Source organism: Thrips palmi, unplaced genomic scaffold (assembly GCF_012932325.1).
Source record: "Thrips palmi isolate BJ-2018 unplaced genomic scaffold, TpBJ-2018v1 HiC_scaffold_4, whole genome shotgun sequence".
In the NCBI taxonomy this organism is placed as follows: Eukaryota; Metazoa; Arthropoda; class Insecta; order Thysanoptera; family Thripidae; genus Thrips; species Thrips palmi.
The window spans coordinates 2,543,135-2,566,126 of NW_023144631.1; the positions used below are offsets into that span (position 1 = coordinate 2,543,135).

At 43.6% G+C, this 22,992-nt stretch overlaps 5 protein-coding genes across 9 annotated transcripts; 3 read left to right on the forward strand and 2 right to left on the reverse strand.

The window, feature by feature from the left end:
- Positions 1–31: 31 nt before the first annotated feature.
- LOC117649845 (translation initiation factor eIF-2B subunit alpha) lies at positions 32–1,914 on the forward strand. Its single transcript, XM_034393002.1, has 8 exons — positions 32–196; positions 410–508; positions 594–730; positions 812–928; positions 1,021–1,133; positions 1,234–1,378; positions 1,457–1,582; positions 1,668–1,914. Exons 1-8 carry the CDS (start codon positions 178–180, stop codon positions 1,815–1,817), a joined length of 906 nt encoding a protein of 301 aa, XP_034248893.1. The 5' UTR covers positions 32–177; the 3' UTR covers positions 1,818–1,914.
- Positions 1,915–2,729: 815 nt separating this feature from the next.
- Positions 2,730–5,277, forward strand: LOC117649844 (galactokinase-like). The gene is made up of 8 exons (XM_034393001.1): positions 2,730–3,054; positions 3,418–3,607; positions 3,744–3,873; positions 3,946–4,071; positions 4,164–4,345; positions 4,576–4,726; positions 4,831–4,951; positions 5,031–5,277. Exons 1-8 carry the CDS (start codon positions 2,881–2,883, stop codon positions 5,163–5,165), a joined length of 1,209 nt encoding a protein of 402 aa, XP_034248892.1. The 5' UTR covers positions 2,730–2,880; the 3' UTR covers positions 5,166–5,277.
- Positions 5,185–6,473, reverse strand: LOC117649848. The gene is made up of 2 exons (XM_034393004.1): positions 6,270–6,473; positions 5,185–6,179 (listed from the first exon to the last, which is right to left on the reverse strand). The coding sequence occupies exons 1-2, from the start codon at positions 6,309–6,311 to the stop codon at positions 5,739–5,741; spliced, it is 483 nt and encodes a 160-aa protein (XP_034248895.1). The 5' UTR covers positions 6,312–6,473; the 3' UTR covers positions 5,185–5,738.
- Positions 6,474–6,633: 160 nt separating this feature from the next.
- Positions 6,634–18,333, reverse strand: LOC117649842 (TATA-binding protein-associated factor 172). Of its 5 annotated transcripts, none has more exons than XM_034392998.1 (30): positions 18,207–18,333; positions 16,727–16,844; positions 16,330–16,568; positions 16,114–16,257; positions 15,872–16,029; positions 15,548–15,793; positions 15,304–15,462; positions 15,087–15,222; positions 14,866–15,002; positions 14,522–14,790; positions 14,209–14,422; positions 13,981–14,121; positions 13,730–13,895; positions 13,253–13,641; positions 12,995–13,161; positions 12,269–12,906; positions 12,085–12,188; positions 11,729–11,996; positions 11,406–11,641; positions 11,191–11,328; positions 10,967–11,118; positions 10,743–10,884; positions 10,426–10,665; positions 10,133–10,345; positions 9,875–10,023; positions 9,655–9,801; positions 9,404–9,566; positions 9,185–9,321; positions 9,010–9,091; positions 6,634–8,927 (listed from the first exon to the last, which is right to left on the reverse strand). In XM_034392998.1, exons 2-30 carry the CDS (start codon positions 16,735–16,737, stop codon positions 8,733–8,735), a joined length of 5,580 nt encoding a protein of 1,859 aa, XP_034248889.1. In that variant the 5' UTR covers positions 16,738–16,844; positions 18,207–18,333; the 3' UTR covers positions 6,634–8,732. The 5 variants fall into 5 exon arrangements, with proteins under 5 accessions (XP_034248889.1, XP_034248888.1, XP_034248884.1 ...); XM_034392997.1 differs by lacking the exon at positions 18,207–18,333 and adding an exon at positions 17,981–18,087; XM_034392993.1 differs by lacking the exon at positions 18,207–18,333 and adding an exon at positions 17,668–17,852.
- A 265-nt stretch (positions 18,334–18,598) lies between these two features.
- Positions 18,599–19,842, forward strand: LOC117649847 (nucleolar protein 12). Its single transcript, XM_034393003.1, has 4 exons — positions 18,599–18,811; positions 18,905–19,010; positions 19,097–19,258; positions 19,334–19,842. Exons 1-4 carry the CDS (start codon positions 18,732–18,734, stop codon positions 19,727–19,729), a joined length of 744 nt encoding a protein of 247 aa, XP_034248894.1. The 5' UTR covers positions 18,599–18,731; the 3' UTR covers positions 19,730–19,842.
- Positions 19,843–22,992: the final 3,150 nt, after the last annotated feature.

Here is a 22,992-nt window from a genome sequence, read left to right on the forward strand (position 1 = left end):
ATTTCTCATGGTGTCGAGCATTCCCATTCCCCCCCGCCTATGTCTTCCATGGTTTATGTTTACATACTCAGCCATAACATATTGGACTGTTTTTCCCAATATTTTTCCTGTTTTCGTTAGTGTTAAACGTATTGCACCATTCAAGCGCAGACACAAAAGCAAACACCCTCAACCAGGATGGACGCACAGGGCGAGGGTGAGTGACTATGACTACGTTTCTGATGTTCTGACGCAATGTTGTAGGTTATGCTGTCCATGTCTTGACATCTCTCTACCTTGCAGAAGAAATAACGACGGTTTTGACCGCGTTGACTTGTGGCATTTCCTTGTCAAGATTTTTTCTCAGCTATCCCACTGACCATATCTGTGATTTTTTCGTGAAGTGGAGTTGTGTTCATCTATTTTTCAGTTGCGGACTACTTCAGCGCCATCCTACGAAAGGACAATGATGTTTCTGCTGGTATTGCAGCTATTCGGACTCTCCTTCATTTCTTAGAAAAGGATAATTGTATGAAGTCAAGTTCATGACTATTTTGTTCATATCTTTCTGAAATGATTGAAAAGTCGATGTTTATACTTTTTATTCTTTCTAGCTAACACCATGCAGGAACTGGATAATAAGTTATCAAAAGCTATTGCAGCTATGCGTAAAACTGATCACCCAGTGACATCTGTTGCATCTGGAACGGAGCTGTTCCAAAGATTTATTACTTTAACACCACTAGATATGGTAATATTTGAGTAAGTCATTAGAGCTTTGACACTTTTTGTAAAACTCGGTGTGTATGCTCACATTTTGTTGCCTTTCTAGAGTTTTGATCAATGTAAGGCAAGTATGTTGGAGCGAGGCAAGCACTTTCTGAACAAGTTAACAGAGTCCCGGGACAAGGTGGCTAAAACAGCAGCCCCTTTTATTGTAGATGGATCTGTAAGTATTATTTAATTAATGTCTTTTTTAATTAATGTCTACTTTTACTAGATCTACATTGTACCTGTCTGTTATCTGTTTCTACTCTCTAGAAAATCTTGACTCATTCCAAATCAAGGGTTGTTCTTCAAACAATGAAAGAAGCTGCAAAAGCTAATAAAAGATTCACTGTGTTTGTCACACAGTCATCACCCGATAAAAGCGGGTAAGTTTTATGCCTCGTTATATCATTGAATGTTCTAAGCCATCTCAATTATTTCTGCACTGACAATTTCTTCCATTTTTTGTGTTTTAATCAATTTTAGTGAGATCATGTGTAAAGAGTTGGAAGCTGCACATATACCTTGCACTTTGATTCTGGACTCAGCAATGGGATATGTTATGGAACAAGTTGACATGGTAATGGTTGGAGCTGAAGGAGTAGTTGAAAGTGGTGGAATAATTAATAAGGTAAGAATGGACTGGGACCAACAAAGGATGATTTTTTCATGAGCATGTATCAAATAATTTTTATATTAATTTTACTAGATTGGCAGTTACACAATGGCTATGTGCTCAAAAGAACTGAAAAAGCCATTTTATGTTTTGACGGAAAGTTTCAAATTTGTCCGAATATATCCCCTCAATCAACAAAACCTGCCAAAGGAATTCAAGGTATGGTGGTTCCTCTACAGTCTGTAGCTTTATTCTCATTACTGTTTTTATCTTACTAATAAGTCAATTCAAATTTTTATTTCAGTACTCTGCAAGCAAACTTCAGAAAGATTTATCCAAAGAGCATCCCATGGTAGACTACACTCCTCCTGCGTACATCACTCTTCTATTCACAGATCTGGGAATTTTAACGCCATCAGCAGTCAGCGACGAATTGATTAAGCTATATTTATGAGATTAGTATTTTGTAGGTCTAGCAGTTTTGGTGCAATGCAATAACATATACTGCTTTGTTTTCTTTTTCTTTATTAAAAACAAAACGCCAAGCTAAACTCTTTTAAATTGTTTTACCTCACTACCTATTTTTCATACCTACTCTTCAAAAGAGGGGATTCTGTGCAGGATCTGCGGGGCCGTGGTATAGTCTGCGCAGGGAAGGCTACCGGTACCAGCCACATTCTAGACAATCGCACTTACACAAATTTTAACTATTTCATTGTTCTTCATTTCCGGGTATAATGCACCCCCCTGCAAGATATATCCCGCGAAAACGCCACAGAAGTTGACGAGCACAGAGACGTGATGCCGGGGCCGCTCCTTTTGGAGACGTGTGTACTGAAGACACCCAGTACCCACGGTACCCACCACCAGCTTACTGGAGGGAAGAGCAGAATGGAGGTTAGACGCTTGAAGCGTACCTAGTGACAGATTTATTCGGGAGTGCCGAGACCACAGGGCATTGACTCTAACATCTGTAAGCTGAAGCACGTGTATGGCGAGTCCTGGACTCTAGAGCAACCCAGCCCAGCCTCGCCAGGCTCGCAGGTGACGACTACTCTAGTGGCGACGTGGACAAGACGAGCCTTGGGGCGATAAGATACGCCGCTACTGCCGATGCATATTGTTTTCCATTTCGGGGCGGCCCTTTCCCTTCGCCGCCACACTTTCATTCGCCGGTTGGCACTGATCAATCAGGTTGAATGCGAGTTTGACGACAGCTCCGGGGAACAGCTGCGCGCTGCGCCTGAGGGGGCGGGTCGGTGGTCGGTGGAGTGAGAGGGGACAGAGGGGAGGGGGGCAATCTAGTCTGATCCATCGCGCCGCTTCGCTTCTGTGTACAGTGGCCGGCCGGCACCAGCCACCAGAGAGGCACTCTCCGCGTTTGCGTCGCTGCCCCTGCCCGCTCTCGGCCGCCGTGGCAGTGCACTTGAGGTTGGCGCAGCGGTCGGACCCAGGCCTAAACCCACGCACAGACCCAGGCAGACCGGCGCCGGCCTAGTCCACCCCAGCCACCCAGCATGGAGCAGCACATCCGGGTCGAGGCGGAAGTGGTCCGCGAGGCGTGCGCCCTCTTCAAGGAGAGCTTCGGCGTGGACCCCGAGGCGGCGGGCTGCCAGGCCGGCTGCGGCCCGGGCCGCGTCAACCTCATCGGCGAGCACACGGACTACAACGACGGCTTCGTGCTGCCCATGGTGAGAGCTGGAGGGTCTCGCCTCATTCAAAGCATTCACAGCCGGCAAAGTCCATTCCCGCGGCCAAGCTGTTTGTAGTACTCGCTGGCGATGGGCGTAATCTTGGCGCCACGACTTGGCGAAATTGAAAAGTCACTTCTGCGTCCCAGCGTCCGCGTTATCTTTCAAGCGGGGTCCACAGATAAAGTCACCACCATGTTCCCTCCGCACCAATCGAGATCCCGCGTATCTTGACAACACCCCGATGGCCGCGGACGTCAGCAGCACACTGTGGTCCCGCACCATCCCGTCCGCTAAGGTCACGCAAATGCAAATGCACAAGTATGCAGCTGAGAGGGGGTGGGACTGGGTGGCGTGTCGCAGGCGCTGCCCATGGTGACGGTGGTGCTGGGGCGCTGCAACGGGTCGGACGTGGTGACGCTGTGCACCAACAGCCCCGACGCGGACGCCCCGAAGCGCACCCAGTTCGCGGTGCCCTCCCTGGAGAAGCCGCTCAAGCCGGGGACGCCCAAGTGGGCCAACTACGTCAAGGGCGTCGTCGCCCACTTCCCAGGTAGGCGCGATGACGCTGTCTCTCTCGCACCGATACAAAGCCACATGAGTGCGAGAGAGACAGTGCGACGAAACAATGTTCGGAATGGAGGCAGACTGAGATTCGCTGACACTGACGGTGCACCCCCATCCCCCAGGCGGCTGCCCCGGCTTCGACGCGGTGGTCGTGTCCAGCGTGCCACTGGGCGGCGGGCTGTCGAGCAGCGCGTCGCTGGAGGTCGCCACCTACACCTTCCTGGAGGCCATCACCGGCCGCAAGTGCCAGAAGTGAGTTTGGCTGGGGTATGGCGGCGGGCTGCGGGTCCCAACACCTCTCACTCACCCTCCCGCTGCCGACAGGCTCTCGGAGAAGGCCCTGGTGTGCCAGAAGGCGGAGCATGAGTTCGCCGGCATGCCGTGCGGCATCATGGACCAGTTCATCTCCGTGATGGGCAAGCAGGGCAACGCGCTGCTCATCGACTGTCGGTAAGAAGGGCTGCAGGGCTGCGGCCCGAGACTCCACGCCGGCCGCTCGCCAAACACGCTAACACTGCCTCGCGTCGCGACCTTCTTTCCAGGTCCCTCGAGTCCCGCCTGGTGCCGCTGGACGACCCCGAGCTGGTGGTGCTGGTCACCAACTCCAACATCAAGCACGAGCTGTCTGGCAGCGAGTACCCCACGCGGCGCCGGCAGTGCCAGCAGGCCGCCGAGGCCCTGGGCAAGAAGTCCCTCCGCGACGCCACCGTCGCCGACCTCCAGAGTGAGTGCAGTTGCAAGTATGGCAGTGACAGTGACAGGCGAGCGCGCCTGCGAGGCTCGGGGTAGGCAACCAGCGCGCGGCGGTGTGCTGCAAGCGCGTGGTTGCCTACCCGCCACGGCGCTAGGCCGGGGTAGCCGCAGGCCGCAGGCCGCAGGTGGGTGTGGGGTTTGGCCTTCCCTGCGACTGCACTGCGACTGCACACTGCACCGCCGCCCTGGTCCTGCCCACAGCCCTCCAGGGCCGCGTGCCCGCCGTGGTGCTGCAGCGCGCCAGGCACGTGGTGACGGAGATCCGGCGCACCCAGGAGGCGGCGGAGGCGCTCAAGGCCAGGGACTACAGCAGGTTCGGCACCCTCATGGTGGAGAGCCACGCATCGCTCAGGTCAGTGCGTCAGCGCCCGTCCCTTGGCCCATTCCGTGACGCGGTGTTCACATCCAACAACTGCTGAACGTTCAACTTGAATGAGAAAAACTTGTACCTTTCAGGACGGACTATGAAGTGTCTTGCCCGGAGCTCGACCAGCTCGTGAACGCTGCGGTCGAGGTAGAGGGAGTCCTGGGCTCACGGATGACGGGTGGCGGCTTCGGCGGCTGCACCGTTACATTTGTAAGGTTTCTTCCAAGTTTTCAATGAAGGTGCACTTCGATTCTCTTGACAAGCGTTTATTTTATCAACTGTCTCACAGGTCTATAAGAATGCCGTGCAAAAAGTGATGCAAAACATCAAGTCAAAGTACAAGGGCAACCCCATGTTCTACATTTGCACTCCGTCTGCTGGAGCAAGAATACATGACGTAAGGAAATTCGCCACGGTTGAGTAATAAGTAAAATAATACAAACTACATTCCAGAGCTGCACCATCTCATTATATATATTTTACAATTGTGTATAGTTATTCTGTTTACAAAAATAAATATATTTTTCACAAGATAACATATGGGATTGCTCACAGCGTGTCCACCATATCATCAAAATGTTCAGTCTTCTCACTTAACATCTACAAAATAATAAGGCTTAAGACATCTTTTAACACACATCAGAGGAAGAGAAGACAAAAATGGATCCTGAATAGTGACTTACAAACACAAGTATCACCCTAACTATTAAGTAAACTAGTTACGAACCTAATTAAAAACATAGTTTCTTAATGTGATTACACCAAACAAAACAAGCTTTAACTCAATATCCACAAGGAACTGATATTTTCATATTAACTTTCACAGATTCAAAAGTTTCAGCAAGTTCCAATAATTACAATACTTTCTTAGGAAATTAAATACATCACAACAAAAGCAGTCAATATTTCTAAAAAAGAAGGCCCTTACGATGAAGAGAAAGATTAATAAATATCACACATTACATTTAAATGAACTACAAGGTGATCTCTGAGTCAGTTATTCCTTTTTAACCTTATCATCAGGCCTCCACTTACTTTCATCAGATAAATTATCTAATTCAAGCGAGAGAAACATTTTCATACTAGGATCAGAGATTTTGTCCATAATTATGGTGCGAAGCTCTTCATCACTCGAGAAGAACTTGTTTTTCAGTTCTTCGGCATATTGAATCCAAACACAATTAGCACAACCTGACATACAACAATCTGTAGGCTCTTCTGGAAGCTCATTTTCACTCTCACTTTTCAAACGTTTAGCATCACTTCCGGGACTTGAATTGACTCTTCGGTTCACATTAGTAGAGTCTTGGAAAGAAGGACCTGAACCACTGTCGTTGTTACTTGAAACAAAGCGTTTGCCGTATAAAGCAGCATCAGAAGAAGGCAAGAGACATTGGCGTTTAATGCATACCGAAGACAAGGTCTGAATGCAAGATGCCTGTAACAAGAGTAAAACAATATAGGGAATCAGAAAATACAAATGACAGCAGTAGGACACTAACCCTCACAGTGACATTGGTTTTCTTACCTGTTTAATCAGAGTTGTGGTGATTATGTTACTTGAATTCATTTCTGGTAAAGGATGAGGGACGGACGGCGAATTTTCTTAAAGGAAACCAGACGTTACTGTACGAGCGAATTTCAATTTGTTTTGAAACCTCTCACCCTTCCGACCCTTCACCCCCTCCCCTGTGTCCTTTGCCTTTGCCACTGCCACAACAAGAGCGGGGGGGGGGGGGGGGGGGGGGGGAAGAGCGCAGCGGAGCACGAAGAGCTCATCACTATTGCAATTCGGATGTCTTCCACTTCCGGACCATTTGAAAAGTTCTGTTATCTGTTTTGGTTTTCTTGCGCTTCCTGAATTCTTTCATTGGCCGAATAAAGGAAACGAGAACCTTCAATAGTATTCTTTATTGAGAGCTTGGATGAACTGTACACAACATTTTCACACGCTCAGAGAAAACAGAAAATGGACCAACACTGTAAGAATTATTTTATCATCAGAAAATACAAACAAATGCAAAACTTACAGTAGCCTTTTGAACGGAATAATTTTGCCCCTCTGCCAAAAACAAAAGAGAAATAATTTCAGTACTCCGGTTTGGTCATCACCGATGCAACATTTTTGAGTTTGCAGGATGATGATAGTCAGTCTTTGCAAACAAATGCTTCACATAGATGTGATCAGTTAGACTAGCTGACATAAATACAGGCAGTAAAAATCAAGTCTAACAGTAGCTCGTTTTGTGAGCAAAGTATGCCAAATTACAAATGGGATTGTAATTTACGATATGTTGTACAATATCCATTTGAGTTGATTCAGCAGACCATCTTAAAAATAGACAATAGTATTCAATACAAACTAATCATTCAGATTTTGACTAAATTTACATATCATGCAAACTGTTGAGTGAATTGCCACACATTATAAACCAACACACAAAATAGGATACACCTATAGACATAATAGTCATACTTCAGTTACAACTGCAGTGAGCAAAAGTGATAAAATTCACTTTTTTTAAAATAAGGTTTATCACAGTGAACTAGGTGCTGGCTTCAGCACTCACTATCAGGTACCCTAGAGATTAGGTTAAAAAAATATGATGATACATTTTGTACTGCCAAGCTCAAAGACGGGCAGTAGATTTAAAAAAAGGTCAATTCCTTCCCTTTGTATCTTGGAAAAGTAATAAGAACTAAAAAACTGAAACAAAAAATGAAGCAGATCGTAAATTACGTTCAGATGACCACTTGACTAGCTCCAGGATGCCGCTGATGTTAAATTACCATAACAAATTAACATAGCTATGTGGATCATCATCATAAAGTTACAGCCGGGATGAATTTACAGAAGCCTACAGATTCTCTACAAATCTCATGATCAGTCATGTGCTGACAAAATGAAAACTGAAGTGCTGGGATCGAGTCTTCACTTCTCTTCTAATTTCAGACACACAAGACAAATATGGCCTTTACCACAGAACTTTGACTAGTCATCATACTCTCATTTCAGTTGGACACTTTGACTCCAAGCTGGCATCACAGTGAAAGCATGATAAGTTTGATCGCATTAGTCTCAACTATTTTCCCTTCTATTTAAAAATAAATACCTAAATTAGTGAACCACCATTAACATGAATTGTGTGTCAAAAGTAAAGAATCCATACAAAAAAAATTTTGCTTGATTGGATGTGCTGAAGAAGTTCAACTACCGGCAAAACCTCTTAATTAAAACAATAAACATTTGAAAAGAACAGAAACAATGGTATGCGCACACTGGATTGAAACTTAAAGAAATTATTGTTCAGTCATTCAGTTACTCCAACCCAAGTATAGTCAAACTACAGAGATTTAAAATAAACAGAGAAACCAGAAAGTACTATGCCAAGGGTATACCAAATTTGAATGCCAAAGAAAAGAAAGAACCATTCTGAAGGGAGGAATTTACATAGCAGTTGGTGGCAAACAAAATTGTTTACAGTCAAAGAAAGCGACCAACTTGCCAGTCATGTGTATTATGAAATATTCTTCACTTTACAGTCAAGCTGAATATACCCTTTCACAATTTTTTAAAGATTGGCTTCCCAATTGAAAATGGGTTGAGCTCTGTAGTCACAAATGCAGATACAAACATAATGCAAAACTTCAGTCAGCAGAAAGGACTGAAACAATTTTGAATTAAAGAAAAATATATTGAAAATCTGCTCAAGGAAAGCAAAAAGGGAAAAAAAAAGAAAAAACAAACAAACACACAAATACAAAAGCAGAAACATTGGCTACATTGCATCAAAATTTGATTGGCTAGAACACAATATACATAATACTGATATTTGGTCAATGGGCCAATTTATTCAGAGAAAAAGAAAATTGATTTGGACACTTAAAGCACATAAATATTTTAATTCAAAAGTGTCTTTGGGCATTACAGTGCAGAGTGACCACATGACATAATAAAACGTGTATCTTTAAAAAAAAATCCCAAACTACTTTAGTTCTTCCTCAACGTGCTCATAAATGTCTTCATATCATATTCTTCTTCATATTCCTTGGCGTCCCACAGGTCCGGTAGGGTGTTGAGCATGCTCTGAACACTGCCACCCGTTAGGCCTCCCACATTTGCAATGGAATTTGATGAACCATTAGGAGTCTTAGCCTTGCCATCAAGTGAGAATAAGTCGAGCAGCTGTGAATGGAATGACATAAAATAAAGTAAAATTAGAAAAACAGGAAGTGATTCAAGACACATATCTTTTACAGATGTTTACCTGGTCAGTCCCCATTGTTTCCATGCTTGCATTTTCACTGCTGATTACAGTGTTAGCAGTAAGCATTTTAAACTTCTGCAACCTGAAATTTTAAAACAGTTCCCATTTTTAATACCGGTATACAGAACAAGGCAAAATAATAAACTGAACATTTAAAATTAAAATCAAGGTTTACCCCATAATCTTCTCTTCTAAAGTAGACCTAGTTATGAGGCGGTAAACATTTACAACCTTCTTCTGGCCTATTCTGTGAGCACGGTCCATTGCTTGCAAGTCTTTCATTGGATTCCAATCATGTTCCACAAATATTACCTGAAAATCAGCAAGTTAGCATCAGAAAGAAACATTAACTGAGAGATAAACATTATTAAAGGAGCTTGATGTGCGAACTCACCGTATCAGCACCAGTGAGGTTGAGACCTAGCCCACCAACTTGTGTTGTAAGAAGCAAAACATCTATGGATGGATCCTTATTAAAGCGTTGTACAACTGCCTGTCTTTGGGTAGCCGGTACACTTCCATCCAAACGTAGGTATGAAACTCCTGGCATATGCTTCCTGAGAGTATATGAGGGATTAAGGAAAATGAGTGGTGCTAAGAGGACATTTGATGAAAGACATACTGCATTTAGAAGGCTTTACATACTTCAACAAGTCATCCTCCACTATGTCAAGCATGACTTGAAGTTGACAGAAAATAAGGGCTCTGTGCTGGTTGATGGCAATATCGCCTGGCTGTCCAGATGTGACTGAGGATGGTTCAGCACCAATGCCACAATCCAAAAGCAATTGCCTGCAGATCACAGACAGATTACAAAAAAATTCAAAAGATGAAAAAGAAAATGGGTTAATCTTTAAGGCACTACCTGAGAGCTGGCAGTTTAGCTGCATGCTGGATATCTTGTAGGTCACTTTTTTGTAAATGAAGCTCTGCAGCAATTTTGTCATACTCTGGATGCGAGGGTCCCAAAACAAGCCTTGGGTGGTTGCACACCTTCTGAAGGTACCGCAAAGCCTTCAAATGAGACAGAAGAACCACACAGTTAAACAACACTCCCAGAACTCAATTATTATTTCTATAATTTTATTCTAATAAATAACTTTACTCTAAAAGAAAATTTCACCTGAAATATGTGAGTGTTTGCCTGCAAAGCATTTGCTGCTGCATCAGAGTGTGCAATGGTCTCAGCTAAGGACTGGTGAGCTGGTGTACGAGCAAAGTCTTCATACAGCCTCTGTTGCAGTGGACTCAACTCACAATAATAGTCCTGTGTTATCTTTGGTGGTAAATCATGAAGGACATCTTCCTTCACTCTTCGCAGCAGGAATGGAAGTACCTGTACAACAGAAACAGATATGAGGAAGTGCAAGGTTTTCTACAAAAAGCAAATAACATTGTTCCTTAAAAGTGACATACCTGCCGATGCAAAGCTTCCATAGCCAAAACACTTGCCTCCTGTTCCTTGGCAGAGCTCTTCGCTTCTCGGCTGGCCAAAATAGGTCGACTGTAACGAGCATTGAATTGCTTCTCAGTGCCAAGGAAACCAGGCATTAGGAAGTCAAACAAAGACCACAGCTCCAAAACATTATTTTGAATTGGTGTTCCAGATAATATAAGCCTATGATTTGCAACTAGTTGTTTGATTGCCTTAGAAGCCTGTTGTGGACATAAAGATAGCATAAGAGAAAATGACAATAGCATCCGGCAAGTAAATAAATCAAAACATCATTTACCTTGGTCTTTCCATTTTTGATGTATTGCCCTTCGTCAAGAATGCAATAATTCCATCTGATAGCACTAAAGAAGTCTATATCCTTGCGAACAATATCATAAGATGCCACTATTAGGTTGTAGGATTTAAATGTGCTCCTCAATCTGTGCACCAAAACAAAATAGTGTGAATTTAATAGTAAAGAGTGCAAAACAAGTGTTACACCAAAAACATAGCAAAACCCACTTTTCTCTTTCAACCGGAGGCCCAGCATACTGAAGAGGATTCAGGTATTTCTTTGGTAAAAACTTTTCCACCTCATAAACCCAATGTCCTGTTAAAGTTGGGGGACATATGACCAAGGATTGCAATGGTGCACTATCAGCATTCCTAGTTTTCTGAAAAGGGATTTTTGGTAAAAATAAGCAAACACTTAAAGCATTGGATCAATTTCCTGCTAATTAATTTACCTTATAATTAACAGCACGGTTATAATGATCACTGGCTAGTATGCAGATAGATTGCAAAGTCTTTCCAAGGCCCATATCATCACACAGAATTCCATGTAATTTATACTGATTTAAGAAAGCTAACCAATTTACACCACTCTGGAAAAGATTAAGTAAGATAGCAAAAACAGGGCATAAAATAAATACAACTAGATCCTCATAGACACCAATAGTACCTGCTGATATGAACGCAGTTGAGCATTAATAGGTACAGGAATTTTGAAATCTGATATACTTTTAGGATTAAACAATTGTCCTAAAAATTGTTTCTCAGCCTGTTTGTGCTTTGCAAATTCACTAGAAACATCTGGTGAATCAGGAACACCGCCATCTAAAGGCATGAGCTGAATAAGTGTGGCAAAGCTATGAGTTGCACACATGCGAACAGATTGATCGTGGTCACTCATACGGCCTGAATAATTGAAAAAAAAAAGAAAAAAAAAGAATCACAGCAGCACAAGTAGGAAATATGATGGCAAATATAATTCAGTTTACATACCTAGGAGAGGTACTATCAACACAACAACAAATGGTATGATGTTAGTTTGCAATTTTTCAATGATGCACATGATAGCTTCCATGGCTCCTTGACGATATGTGTCATTATGAACAACTCCCAAAAGTGGTAAAACTCGAGTCACCACCTGTTCCATGACAGGAGCTGAGGAAAGGGAAGCTAAAACACCGATGCAACGCGCAGCCATATGCCTAACAGCAGAGTATGTGTGGGTCAAAAGTTGGCAAAGTTGGGGCAAATAGCTGATAATCTGTAAAAGAAAACAAACAATATCTCTTATGCAGTAAACTAAAAAACACAAGAGTACAAATGTAAAAGTGATGCACTGTTTATTTTACCTCTGGTAATAAATCCCTTTGAAGAGCATCACTTGTGACTTCAAGCACTTGCAAATCAGCTATTAATTCCTTTGCAGCTTGATCACCAGCAACTTTTGAAAGATCTAAAAGTAAATATTAACATAAGAAAATAGATAATAATTCATTCTACGTACCCGCTAATTTATACTTTTTCAACACACACCTAGTGGAACAGTGTCAGGTTTAGGTTGAATCTGCCCTGTTATGATTTCCCACAGCTTTGGGAGTTTAGTGGGTAAAGCATTGCCAAAATGGGCAGTCACAGACTTCAAGGCAAATGTGGCACCTCTCCTCATAATCTGATTTCTTTTGTGAGCCTCTTCATCAGCAGGAAAAAGATCTTCAGGAGGAAGGTCATGAATGGGAGGTCTACCAGGACCGCGCCCAGTAGAATTGGACCGACGATAAATGGCTCTCTCGGCCGACTTCTGTTGATTAACTAGCGTAGGAATACCATTAAAATTGTTTAATTTGTGGCTAGCAGCTGCTCCTGCTACAACAGTCCTTGCTGAGTTTTGAGCACTATTGTGAGCATTATTGTCTAAAGAGGGCTTTATTTGTGGGGTGAATTCAGGGTCAGAGCGAAGGAAAATACATAGGTTAGTGATGATTTTGTCAACAGGACATGGGGTTCGTGAAGTGGCCATATCAATCAAAGAAGCTAGGCATTCAGCAGACAGTGATTGCAACATGTCATTTTCTTCTCTTTTGATTGATTCCATCACCGACTTGCACACAGGATGCAATTTCTCAGGTAAGCAGTTTAACATAATTACTGCATTTGCAATAGCAGCTTGAGTCCTGAGGCATAAGAAAAAAAAACATTTAGGTTCAAAAAGAAACAAATGTTGTTAACCAAATAATACTGGTAATAAGAGGCGTGACCTACATGATATGAAGAACAGATTGATCAGACATAGTTTGAGCAACAGCTTTCTGTATGTTTTTGCGACTTTGCTCCAAAGTGTCCATCACTTTTGGCTTTAATTTTTGCTGAGAAAGTAGTTCTTCCGAAACAGTTCCTACTAACTGCTGAATCTGCTCCAGAGTCAAAACCTACAGACAGGGGGTAACAGAAACAGAATTTGAACAACTACTAAACTTAGAGATGGTACAACACTGTTCCACCTCCCATTTAACAACATACCTGTTTGTTGCCATCATATCCAGGAACAGAGAGCTTGTAATGCTTTAAAAGTGCTACAAAGTCCCATGCATCTTGCAAAAGTTTTGTGTAGGCGTGAGCTATTTCATCATAGTAAATACTTTCATTCAAACATGAATGAAGACATGATGATAAATTTACTGGACACGGCATCGCTTCATTGTTTACAGCCAAGCCTTCTGTATTGAGCTTCACTTGGTTGTGTCGTTTTCCCCATTCCATAAGAACTAGAGCAGCAACCATCCTCTGTAGGGCCGATTTGGAATTAAGGTGAACAAGCATGACTCTTGTGTAGCACTCAACTGGGGACTCCACATCAGGTGTGTAGATAACGCCAGGTGCTTTTTGGACTAAATAGCATGAAAGTGCACCTGAAAATGTAAAAACACACAGGGTTTTTATGATTCAAAATGCACTGAAAAAAAAGAAGAAGTTCAAAACAAAGTATTAGCCTCTTACCAAGCATCCTACATGCAATAACTCTTGCTTGAACAACATTTGGATCGTGACTTGATGCAGGAACTGTCTGGCCCCCACCAATGTAAAGCTTTGGCACTGTTCCTCCACAATTTGATTCAAGAGATGAAAAAGCTTTTGTCCTCCTGGTGCTCTTTTCTGAGCTTTCCTGTGAAAAGTTATTGATGCAGGGTAAAATATGGAACAACAAACGCAAATCTTGATGTACCTAATGAACTACTTAATTAACTTACTCTGACACAATGAATTAAAACACTGTTGTCAAAGGATACTTTAGCTGGTTGCATAGTTAGGCAAAGCCATGTTGTAACATATGGGCAAGCTGCCAGTAACAGTTGGGATAAAGGTGAATTTTGTAATAGATTGATCCACACCTGTAAATACATAAAAAGATTAAGAATCATTTTTTTTATTAACACAATTTTTTAACAAACTGTTTTTTTATCAAAATAAATATCTACCTTTTCAGCCAATAGTTGTATCTCTCTGATTGGCTCCAATAAAACCATCTGAAACACATGTCGCAGCGCAGCCTGCAATACTTCCAGGGTCCAATCAATATTTTGGGACCCAGTAAGGGTAAAGAGTGTTTGAAGAGTTGCTCGCCGAACAGATGATGTGTTATGGCTCAGAAATGGCCACAAACGAGGAACAACGACAGACAATGGTAGTGGACTACAAAGGAGTCAATTAAGAATATAGTTCAATACTTTAGGAGCATATGTATGTAACATTAAAAACAGTACAGTTGGGTAAAGTTTTTCAATATCGTACCTTAATAAAGTCTGACATTTGGGAACACTAAGAAGAGCAGCCAACAAGCCCATGAAACTGTTACATGCTGCAGCTAACTCATCCTGTTCTTCAAGCAAGTCCCATAATTGTTGAATAGTTCCATCCACTTGATTTCCCATGAGATTTATCACTGTTTCGGCGACAGGAATCAGAGCAGAGGCCGCGACTGCACCAACGTCATCAACGGGGTCAGCAAGGCCTTCCATAATGTGGGGGTACGCCAGGGGAAGAAGCTCTCCGAGTAAATCCTGCAGGAAAATGGGATGTCTTGACAAAGGTCTACAAAATTGGTCAAAAAAACAAAAACAAAAAAAAATACAAACCTCTCGTACTGCCAAAACATATTTTAAACCAAGCAGTCCTCCATGCCTGGCTTGCCACTCTTCATGTTTTAAGAGCTGGAGCAAAACCTTCAGCGTACATTGGACACCTTCAGGTGGTAACAATTGCAGAACCATGCCTGAAAATTTAACAAAGAATTTTGTAAAACAATATATTTTCCAAGAATGATAGTTTGAAAAGTAAGAGTTGACAATGATCTCACCCAAAGCTTGAGCACAAGTTTCCCTGACAGGAGCTGTAACTTGGTCTGACACAAAGTCACCAAATCTATCTAAGCCCAAGACACACAGAAGACGAAGTGCAATGTCTTCAAGACATTGCTGATGTAAGGCTTCCATCTAAGCAAAATACAAATCATGCTGAGAAAGTGTAAGATAGGCTAATTAAATAATGCTAGAGACAATTTTTAATATTTTTACCTCTGTTTGGGAGACATTTGCTTGTTTCCCTGCACCAGGACCATGAATTTTAACAAACTCTCTTAAAGCTGTGGCTGCACCATGGCGAACCTCCCATTTAGAGCTAAACAGATCTCGACATAATTGATCACAGAAGAATTCAAATGGCCAATCTATGGTCTGAAATGAAAGAAATAGGAGTTAAAACCGAGCAGATACGACCTGGTTTATGAAATTCTATTTATTGAGTCAAAATAAAACTTACATCTCCCCAACTGCCTGTACCATCAGGTACACTTTCACCATTACCAGGCATAGCAAGTTGTGCTAAGTCTTCTGACTTGAAATTAATTTCATTACTATCTTCTAGTTTTATACGCTTGCAGTCAGGTTCACCAGTATTATCCAAGTCGCCAAGTGCATTTAGTTTAGAATTTGCACGTGATAGACGGCGAAGTTTAAAATTTTCAGTTCCACATGGTCCTTGTCCAAGCATTTCAGATATAGATTTCTATAATGGAGAGGTAAAAGGTCTTTTTATATTTCTACACCTTAATGTTTAGATCAAAAACAATAACTCGTAGCTTACCTTTGACTCAGCCTTTGGTAATAGAACGGAGGCGCATGCTATATCTTCTTCTGACACAATATCTGATGTATCCACCCCAAGAACTGCCATAGTATCCAAACCTAGCTGAGCATTTACTTGTTGCCGTTGTCTAGCAAGACGTTCTTTGGTATCTAAACCTTTAAAAAAATCCCATTGTTAAACAAGACCAAATAAATAAAAAGATTCAATGAAAACTAAAACTTTCTTTCTCAGCCCCTTACCAGCTAATGACTCATCTGTGTTGTACTCTCTACCTTCTGAACCAAGAAGATGAGCACTGTTGGCCATCACTTGGTCCACGTCAAATTTCTTGAACGTGAGACGACCCATTTGAAAGAGCGAATGAGAAGCAGAAGAACCCTCTTCTACAAAAACCATACATGTGGTTAAAAGTATCTTTTACTCAAAACATTTACGATCATTGGTTATATCCTTACCACTTTTGAAACATCCAGGTGGGTCCCACTCTGGCACATTGCTAAGTATTGCTTGAACAGCCTGTCCTGCTGCTACTCTTGTTTCCCAGTTTGGACTGTGTAAATAAGTGTGGATTCGACCCAACAAGTTGTGGAGTTCATGTGGATGCAGTCTTTGAACTTCACCCAACTGGCAAGCAGCAGCTTTGCGGGTAACAGCAGAGGACCCATTTTCAAGCAGGACAAATAATCGATCCAGCCTGGAAGTTAATTATGTATCCATTGTTAAGTTTGACATCAAGGAGTAGATATGATACCAAATAATAAGTATTGTTTCATTGATCTTCCCTCTGATAAATTAGGGTCTTTTTTAGAGGTGGAGTTTGACAGACCGCTTTGGATGACCATTGTAACTTACCGGGATGTCATGATTAAGGCCTTATTTTCTATATCACAGATGTTTTCACATAGAAATCACAGGGTAGTGTTTTAACTGGATATTAGCAGCAACTGAGACTGCATTACCAGATGTTGACCTGAAACAGTGAGTGATGTCCCCTGTCAACATTCCATCTTTACTAGTAACCAAAACCATTTGACAAATTTGTTCCCAAAATTTTAGATTAAAAAAAAAAATTGACAAGAGACAAGCGATATTTTTTAAATGAGTGTACTGGCTAGTGTTTGAAATGAAACCAAGAAAAATTCATTCTGTCTCATAAGGTATAAAAAAGCCCTTTCATTAAAATTTTAAAGAGAATAAAATAAATGTGAAAGAGAACAGGATAGTCTTGACAACCTCCGAGAAAGAAATTTGAGAGGGACTAGGGCCGGAGGAAACTCCATTATCAGGCCGTTGACCATTTTTAAAGTGAAAGAAAAGGCAACAATTGTTGAAGGAAACTGGACTTCATTTTCCTCCACATATACGACCATCTGTTAGAGAAGAGAGAAAGAAGGTTATGTCACAAATAAACATCAGATGAGGTTTCCTCAAAAAATTTCAATTTGATTTATTAGCGCATCAACCACAGACTCAGGGAGGTCTGTGCATATGGCGACGTGTCAACTTCCGAGTTATATAAAAAGAGAGCGTCAGAATGCACATTTCGAATTTAATCAAAAGGGAAGCTTTCTAGGTCCACTAGAAGGACGACTTAACAACCCCAGTTCATGTAACGGTTTTTAGAAAACGGCCCCCACGTATGAGGTGGTTCACATAGTGAGCCAGCCCTTAAGGGAATCTGGCGCATTATGAATTGGGCAAAATAGGGCAATGCGACCATGCGTTTAATCTGCAGATAGGATTTAGGATGAGGAAAAATCACTTAACCTACAAGAGCACTACTATGTTCTTACAGCTGCATTTCCCGTTCTCAAGTCAAAGAGGTCCACGGCGAACATATAAGTCCGCAAAAGAGAAGTTGAAATGTAATAATTTTGATAAAGAAAGTGACGGAGTGCAAAAAATTCTTCCGAGAGAAAGACATCCTGACGCTCTCAAATTTATACTGTCAGCCATGTTGCTGATGAGTCCCACTTTATCCCAGGTCTGGCACGCAACTCACGCACCTCCCCTCCCATTGGTTTGGTGTTGGACCAATCCGAAATTTCCATTTGCATTGCCTACTACGCTAGACGACAGATACCCTTTAGGGGCATAACCACGTACCTTTGCATCAAACCCGCGACTGGAAACGGGTACCGCCTCTTTCCATCAGACAATGGCTGGGAGCTGTTGCGCGAGTGCAACGAATCGGATTACCACAAATTTTCAATCGTATCTAACGAGATCTAATTATGACCAGCTTCAAATGTTTACATGGAGTTGCTTTTACTGGGAACGTTCAAACTGAAAATGGCAAAGAGTAGAGTACTAGGTTCTTACAAAGACATACCCTGGTTGTCAGTCGGCTATCTTGGTATTAAACACTGGTTTTGGGTAGAAGTAAAACATACTCAAAAAATTTGTAATGTCTATCGCGATTATTTGCGTCAAAACAGAAAATATTTGAGCAGGAGTGCAGTCGTGTCGCTCGTGTGCTGCGGCGTCGTCTGCTTTTGACGATTTTGAAGGCAGATGTTGCCAACATCCTATCACCCTATTTTGCAAAGCCATTTGTTACTGTGGAGAACAAGTTAGTTATATATGGATACGCCATTGTGCTATTTTATTCGAAATTTCTAATACGACTCTTGTTAATCTTGGTATATTGAGGAAATCAAATGAATTTCAATTAATATTTTTTTCTACGTTGGACACCACGGTGCAATCTTGCGTCAGTTATGCATCGTTAACAGCAGGCGGTGATCCCCAAATGCAGTTTCGAGGTTAAGTCGTCCTGTGTTGTTAGTCCAAACAAACGTGCTTAACGTTGGTTAAGTCATCGACAGTGTCTGACGTTTTATCTGCTGAATTTAGAATGGAAGGAAAACAACGTAAAAACAAACGGGGTCAAAAGAAGAAGAAAGTTGAGCTGGTTTTTGACCCAGAAGCAAGACGGTAATATTCGAATAAAATTAATTTACACTTTCATCCTAGTAACCTTATGCCATTATTTTACCCCATTTTCTTATCTCAAATTTTGGTCCTCAGAGAATTTTTGACGGGCTTTCGAAAAAGAAAGCTGGAGAGGAAGGCCAAGTTTCAAGAGGAGCTGCAGAAAAAGTTGAAAGAAGAACGGAAACGGATAAGAGAAGCGGTACTACTGCAACATATAATTATAGTATTTTTTAAAAATTCTATTCCTATTTGATTTTTATGAATTTCTTTTGTTGTTTTCCTCAGGCCAAAGAATCGTACAAGACCATGGTAAAATCCCATTCAACAATTCCTGAAATAGAACATCTTCTTAAAGAAGAACATGATCTCGGTACTCACTCTGTTGAAATTGTAGAGCTATCCTCTCAAGCCCTAGCAAAGGAAAATAATTGGATTGGTGCTAATAATGTAAGTTGAACTGTTTCACATTTTGTAACAATTGTGTTGACATTCCAAGATCTACTGCACCTTGGCTTGTTTCAGTCATCGTATGCTGTAAAAGAGGAGCCCAGCAAGGAAGAAAATGATGGCGCTGAGTCTGAAGTGGAGTTGGTCCCTGGAATGGGTCTCAAGAGAAAAGTCAAGAAGAAAATCAAACAAGAGTCAAAATCGGAAGATGAAGAAGAAGAAGAAGATAAGGGACCTGTTTTTAATTCAGCTAAAGAGCTTAAAAAGGTAATTAAGAAAGAAGCAACAAGAAGCGTTAAAAAAAGCAAGGTTTATCAAATGAAAAACAAACTGGACAAAATCAAAAGCAGGAAAAAGTCACAAACAAAGAACAAAAGAATATCAAAGATCAAAGAGGGTGGGAAAAAGGGTAAACGAATCAAGCGGGCCAATGCTATCAGAGGTTCAAAGCAGGCAATGGGCAGGAATTAGACATTTTTTCAAAATTATAGGTACCAACTTTTGTTTAAATTTGTATAGAATTATGTATGTAATGTAAAATAAATTGAAACCATTTAAAAATAAACTTGACAAAGAAAATGCCAGTATGAAGTTTACCTATTTTTCCAGTTCTAAAGACCCTGTCTGTCCCAATCCGCGCATCCATGATAAAGTGTCATGAGGGCACACAGATCTGGACGATTCTGGCTGTCTGCAGAAACTGTCTGTTTTTATGCAAGCAGATGCTAATTAGCACGAAACGAGAGGCAGGGGGAAGGGCAGTGGTGACGACAGCCCAACAGCCAGCCACCGACCTGTACCGAGATCGGGGCACGGCAATCAAATGCAAATGCGGACTGGTACTGGCACACCTCTGCCTGCCTTCGGCTTCGCCGTTCCGCCCCCGCCTTTGGCCTTCCCTCTGTTTGCTTGTCGTCGGCACCAAAGCCAAGCCAAAGGCAGTTGGGTGGGATCGTTGGGTGCCTGGATCGGCAGTGCATTGCCATGCTGGCGGCACCGTCAGAGGCTGCGCCTGTGCCGTGCCTCTGACCTGATTGTCCCGGGTTGACTAACTTGACTCGATGCCCCGGGTTCTCAGGAGGGGACCGTACGGTCCGCACGGTGGGTGCACTGGAAGCCGTTGCAAGCCGGGAGCCAATGAGACTGGATCGCCTGCGGATAAAGCACGAATACGACACTAGATTTTACAGTGCAGGCTGACCGAAGTCTAATGCAGCCGAGTCATGAATGCTGTTGACCGGGGAGGGGGAGGGCGGGGCGCCGCCGAGAGAGTCCTATCGGCTGCCGTACCGCCGCACCGCCACAGTGCGCCCCTCCCCCCTCGCTTGTTCGTACACTGCACTGGATGCTGGACGTGGAACCTCGGGAGCCAGTTGAGTCGCAGCAGTGCGGAACTTTGGAACCAACAGTTTTTGCGGTTCGATTTCATTTCCAATTCATTTTTATTCCTACTTATTCGAGGCCGCCTTCGACTTCTCCCTCCGACTCTAACCCTCGACGGGGAACGTCATTTTACCGCTTCTCTGATGGTATTTGTCTATGACTGTAATGCATATTTAAAGCAAATTCTCGGCCCTCCTCCGTTCGCACCTTTCTGGGCCCGCCGGCCCGCCCCCTCCCCGGCCCCTCCTCGACCCTGTCCCGCGCAGCCCGCGTCCCGTCGTCTGTTTGCAGAGAGCGCGCCAGGCCGCCAGGCAAATGCCACCGGAAGTCACTTTGGTTTTGGCGGGAATTGAGTTTTGCGTGACGTCATCGGCGGAGTAGCGAGGGAGAGCCAGGTTGCCGTGCAGCGAGAGGAGAGGCGAGGCCTCCATATCCGAGCCGATCGGTCCGTCGCGAGTTCAAATCCCCTTTGGAAAGTGATTTTCTTTCGGCCTGTGTCGGGGTTGGACGCCCCAAGGAGTGCGATGAGGTGGACGAGGTTCTGGGGCTGGCGTGAGCCCAGGCTGATTCTCTGTCCCGCTCGCACCCCTAGGGTGGCCCTATGCAAGAGAGGCTGAGAACGAAAACGACTCTCGACGACTTGGTCGCTCCGTCTCCGTTGCACTCATGGGGCTGCCCCAATGGGTGCGAGAAAGACAGAGTGTCACAATAACGCTGTTCGGAGCCGGCCTGCTAGTCAGCGATTCCAGGACTCCACCCCTCGGGAGGATTGGGAATCAAGAACTCCACCCAGGCATCATTCTTGTCCCTGCCTGCACGGCGGCGTGGCCAGGCGTAGCCAGGCGCGGCCTGCACCCCCACCCCTCCATCATTCTGCCAAACTCTCGACTTGGAGTCAGAGGCCGCTCTGCCTCGCCCCGCCACGCCCCGCCACGCCCCGCCACGCCCCGCCTGCCCGCGCCCTCGCCGGCCGATCCCCCGGTTTTTTTTCGAAGTGTTAAGCAGCGCGTTTATAAATAAAAATCCCAAAAACACGCGGCGTGCAAATAACGCTTTTTCATTAATACACGCAGGAAAAACTTTTCCCGGGGTGTAATAATAAAAACAGCCTTTCTTTTCACGCAGCGTGGTTTCAAGCCCCCAAAAATTTTCACGCTGGAAAAACTTTTTCCCGGGGTGTGATAATAAAGGAGGGGTTATTTTTTCGCAGCGTGTTTGCAACTCCCTTTTTTTAGCACTCTTTTTTAGGCCAGCTAGGAGATAGAGATGCCTAGGAGGAAGCCACCCGGGGGTGTCGCCCCGTGGTTTGAGTGGGTGGTGCCCATGCCACTTTTTTTGGCCCCGGGTTTGAAACTTGGGGAAATTTTTTTAAAGGATGCGTGCACATAATTTTTGGCGACACGCGACCGCAGGTCTGCACAACCAAAGATCTATTATTAACGCCGCGTGTCCCTTGAATGCCAAAAATTTTTGCAAACATCTTTTGAAAAAATTCCCAAGTTTCGAACCCTTTCCAAAAAAGGGGGCATGCAGGACGTATCCACTAGCCCCGAGGCGACACACCCGGTCGGCTTCCTCCTAGGCATCTCTATCTCCCCGGCTGGCCCAAAAAAAAGTGCTAATAATATAGGGAGTTGCAAACACGCTGCGTAAAATTTAAAACCCTCCCTTTTTTATTGACACCCCGGAAAAGCTTTTCCGCTTTGGAAAAAATTTTCCAGCGTGAAATAATTTTAAAAGCGCTTTCAGACACGCTGCGTGATGGAAACAGTGCATTTGGACACGCTGGAAAAACCTTTCCGGCGGGGGCCCTTCCCGGTAATAACTTTTGTGATTTTAGACACGCTGGGTGTTTTTCTAAAGTATATATTATTCCCCGCGGCGTTTAAATAAATTTTTCCATTGTTGCGTACACGCTGCGTGTATATAATATGGGCCTTTTTATTTATGTCTGGTAGTGCTTTGGGGAGAAAGGAGGGAAAAAATGGACGGACGGCCAGGGAATTTCTCCATTCCTCGTCGATCCGGATTGCGATTGGCGCGGATTGGGCAATCCTAGGCGGCAGCGCGGAGCATAATCGAATGTCAAGCGATCGCTATCGAGGATATCGAGGATATCGCCATCGCCCGGACGGAGAGCCCGCTTCAAAATATTCGGCCGCCACGCCGCGTCGTCTGCTCTGAGTGAGTGGAGACGGTGCAGCAGCCCGATTCCGAGGGGGAGGTCTCGTCGGTCCGTCTCTCTCACACCTATACGGGACGCGCCATGAGAGCGACAGAGAGAGAGAGACCTCCCCGGCCGGATGAGAAATTGCGCGGCCGACTTCATGATGCTGTGATGCGAATGATGC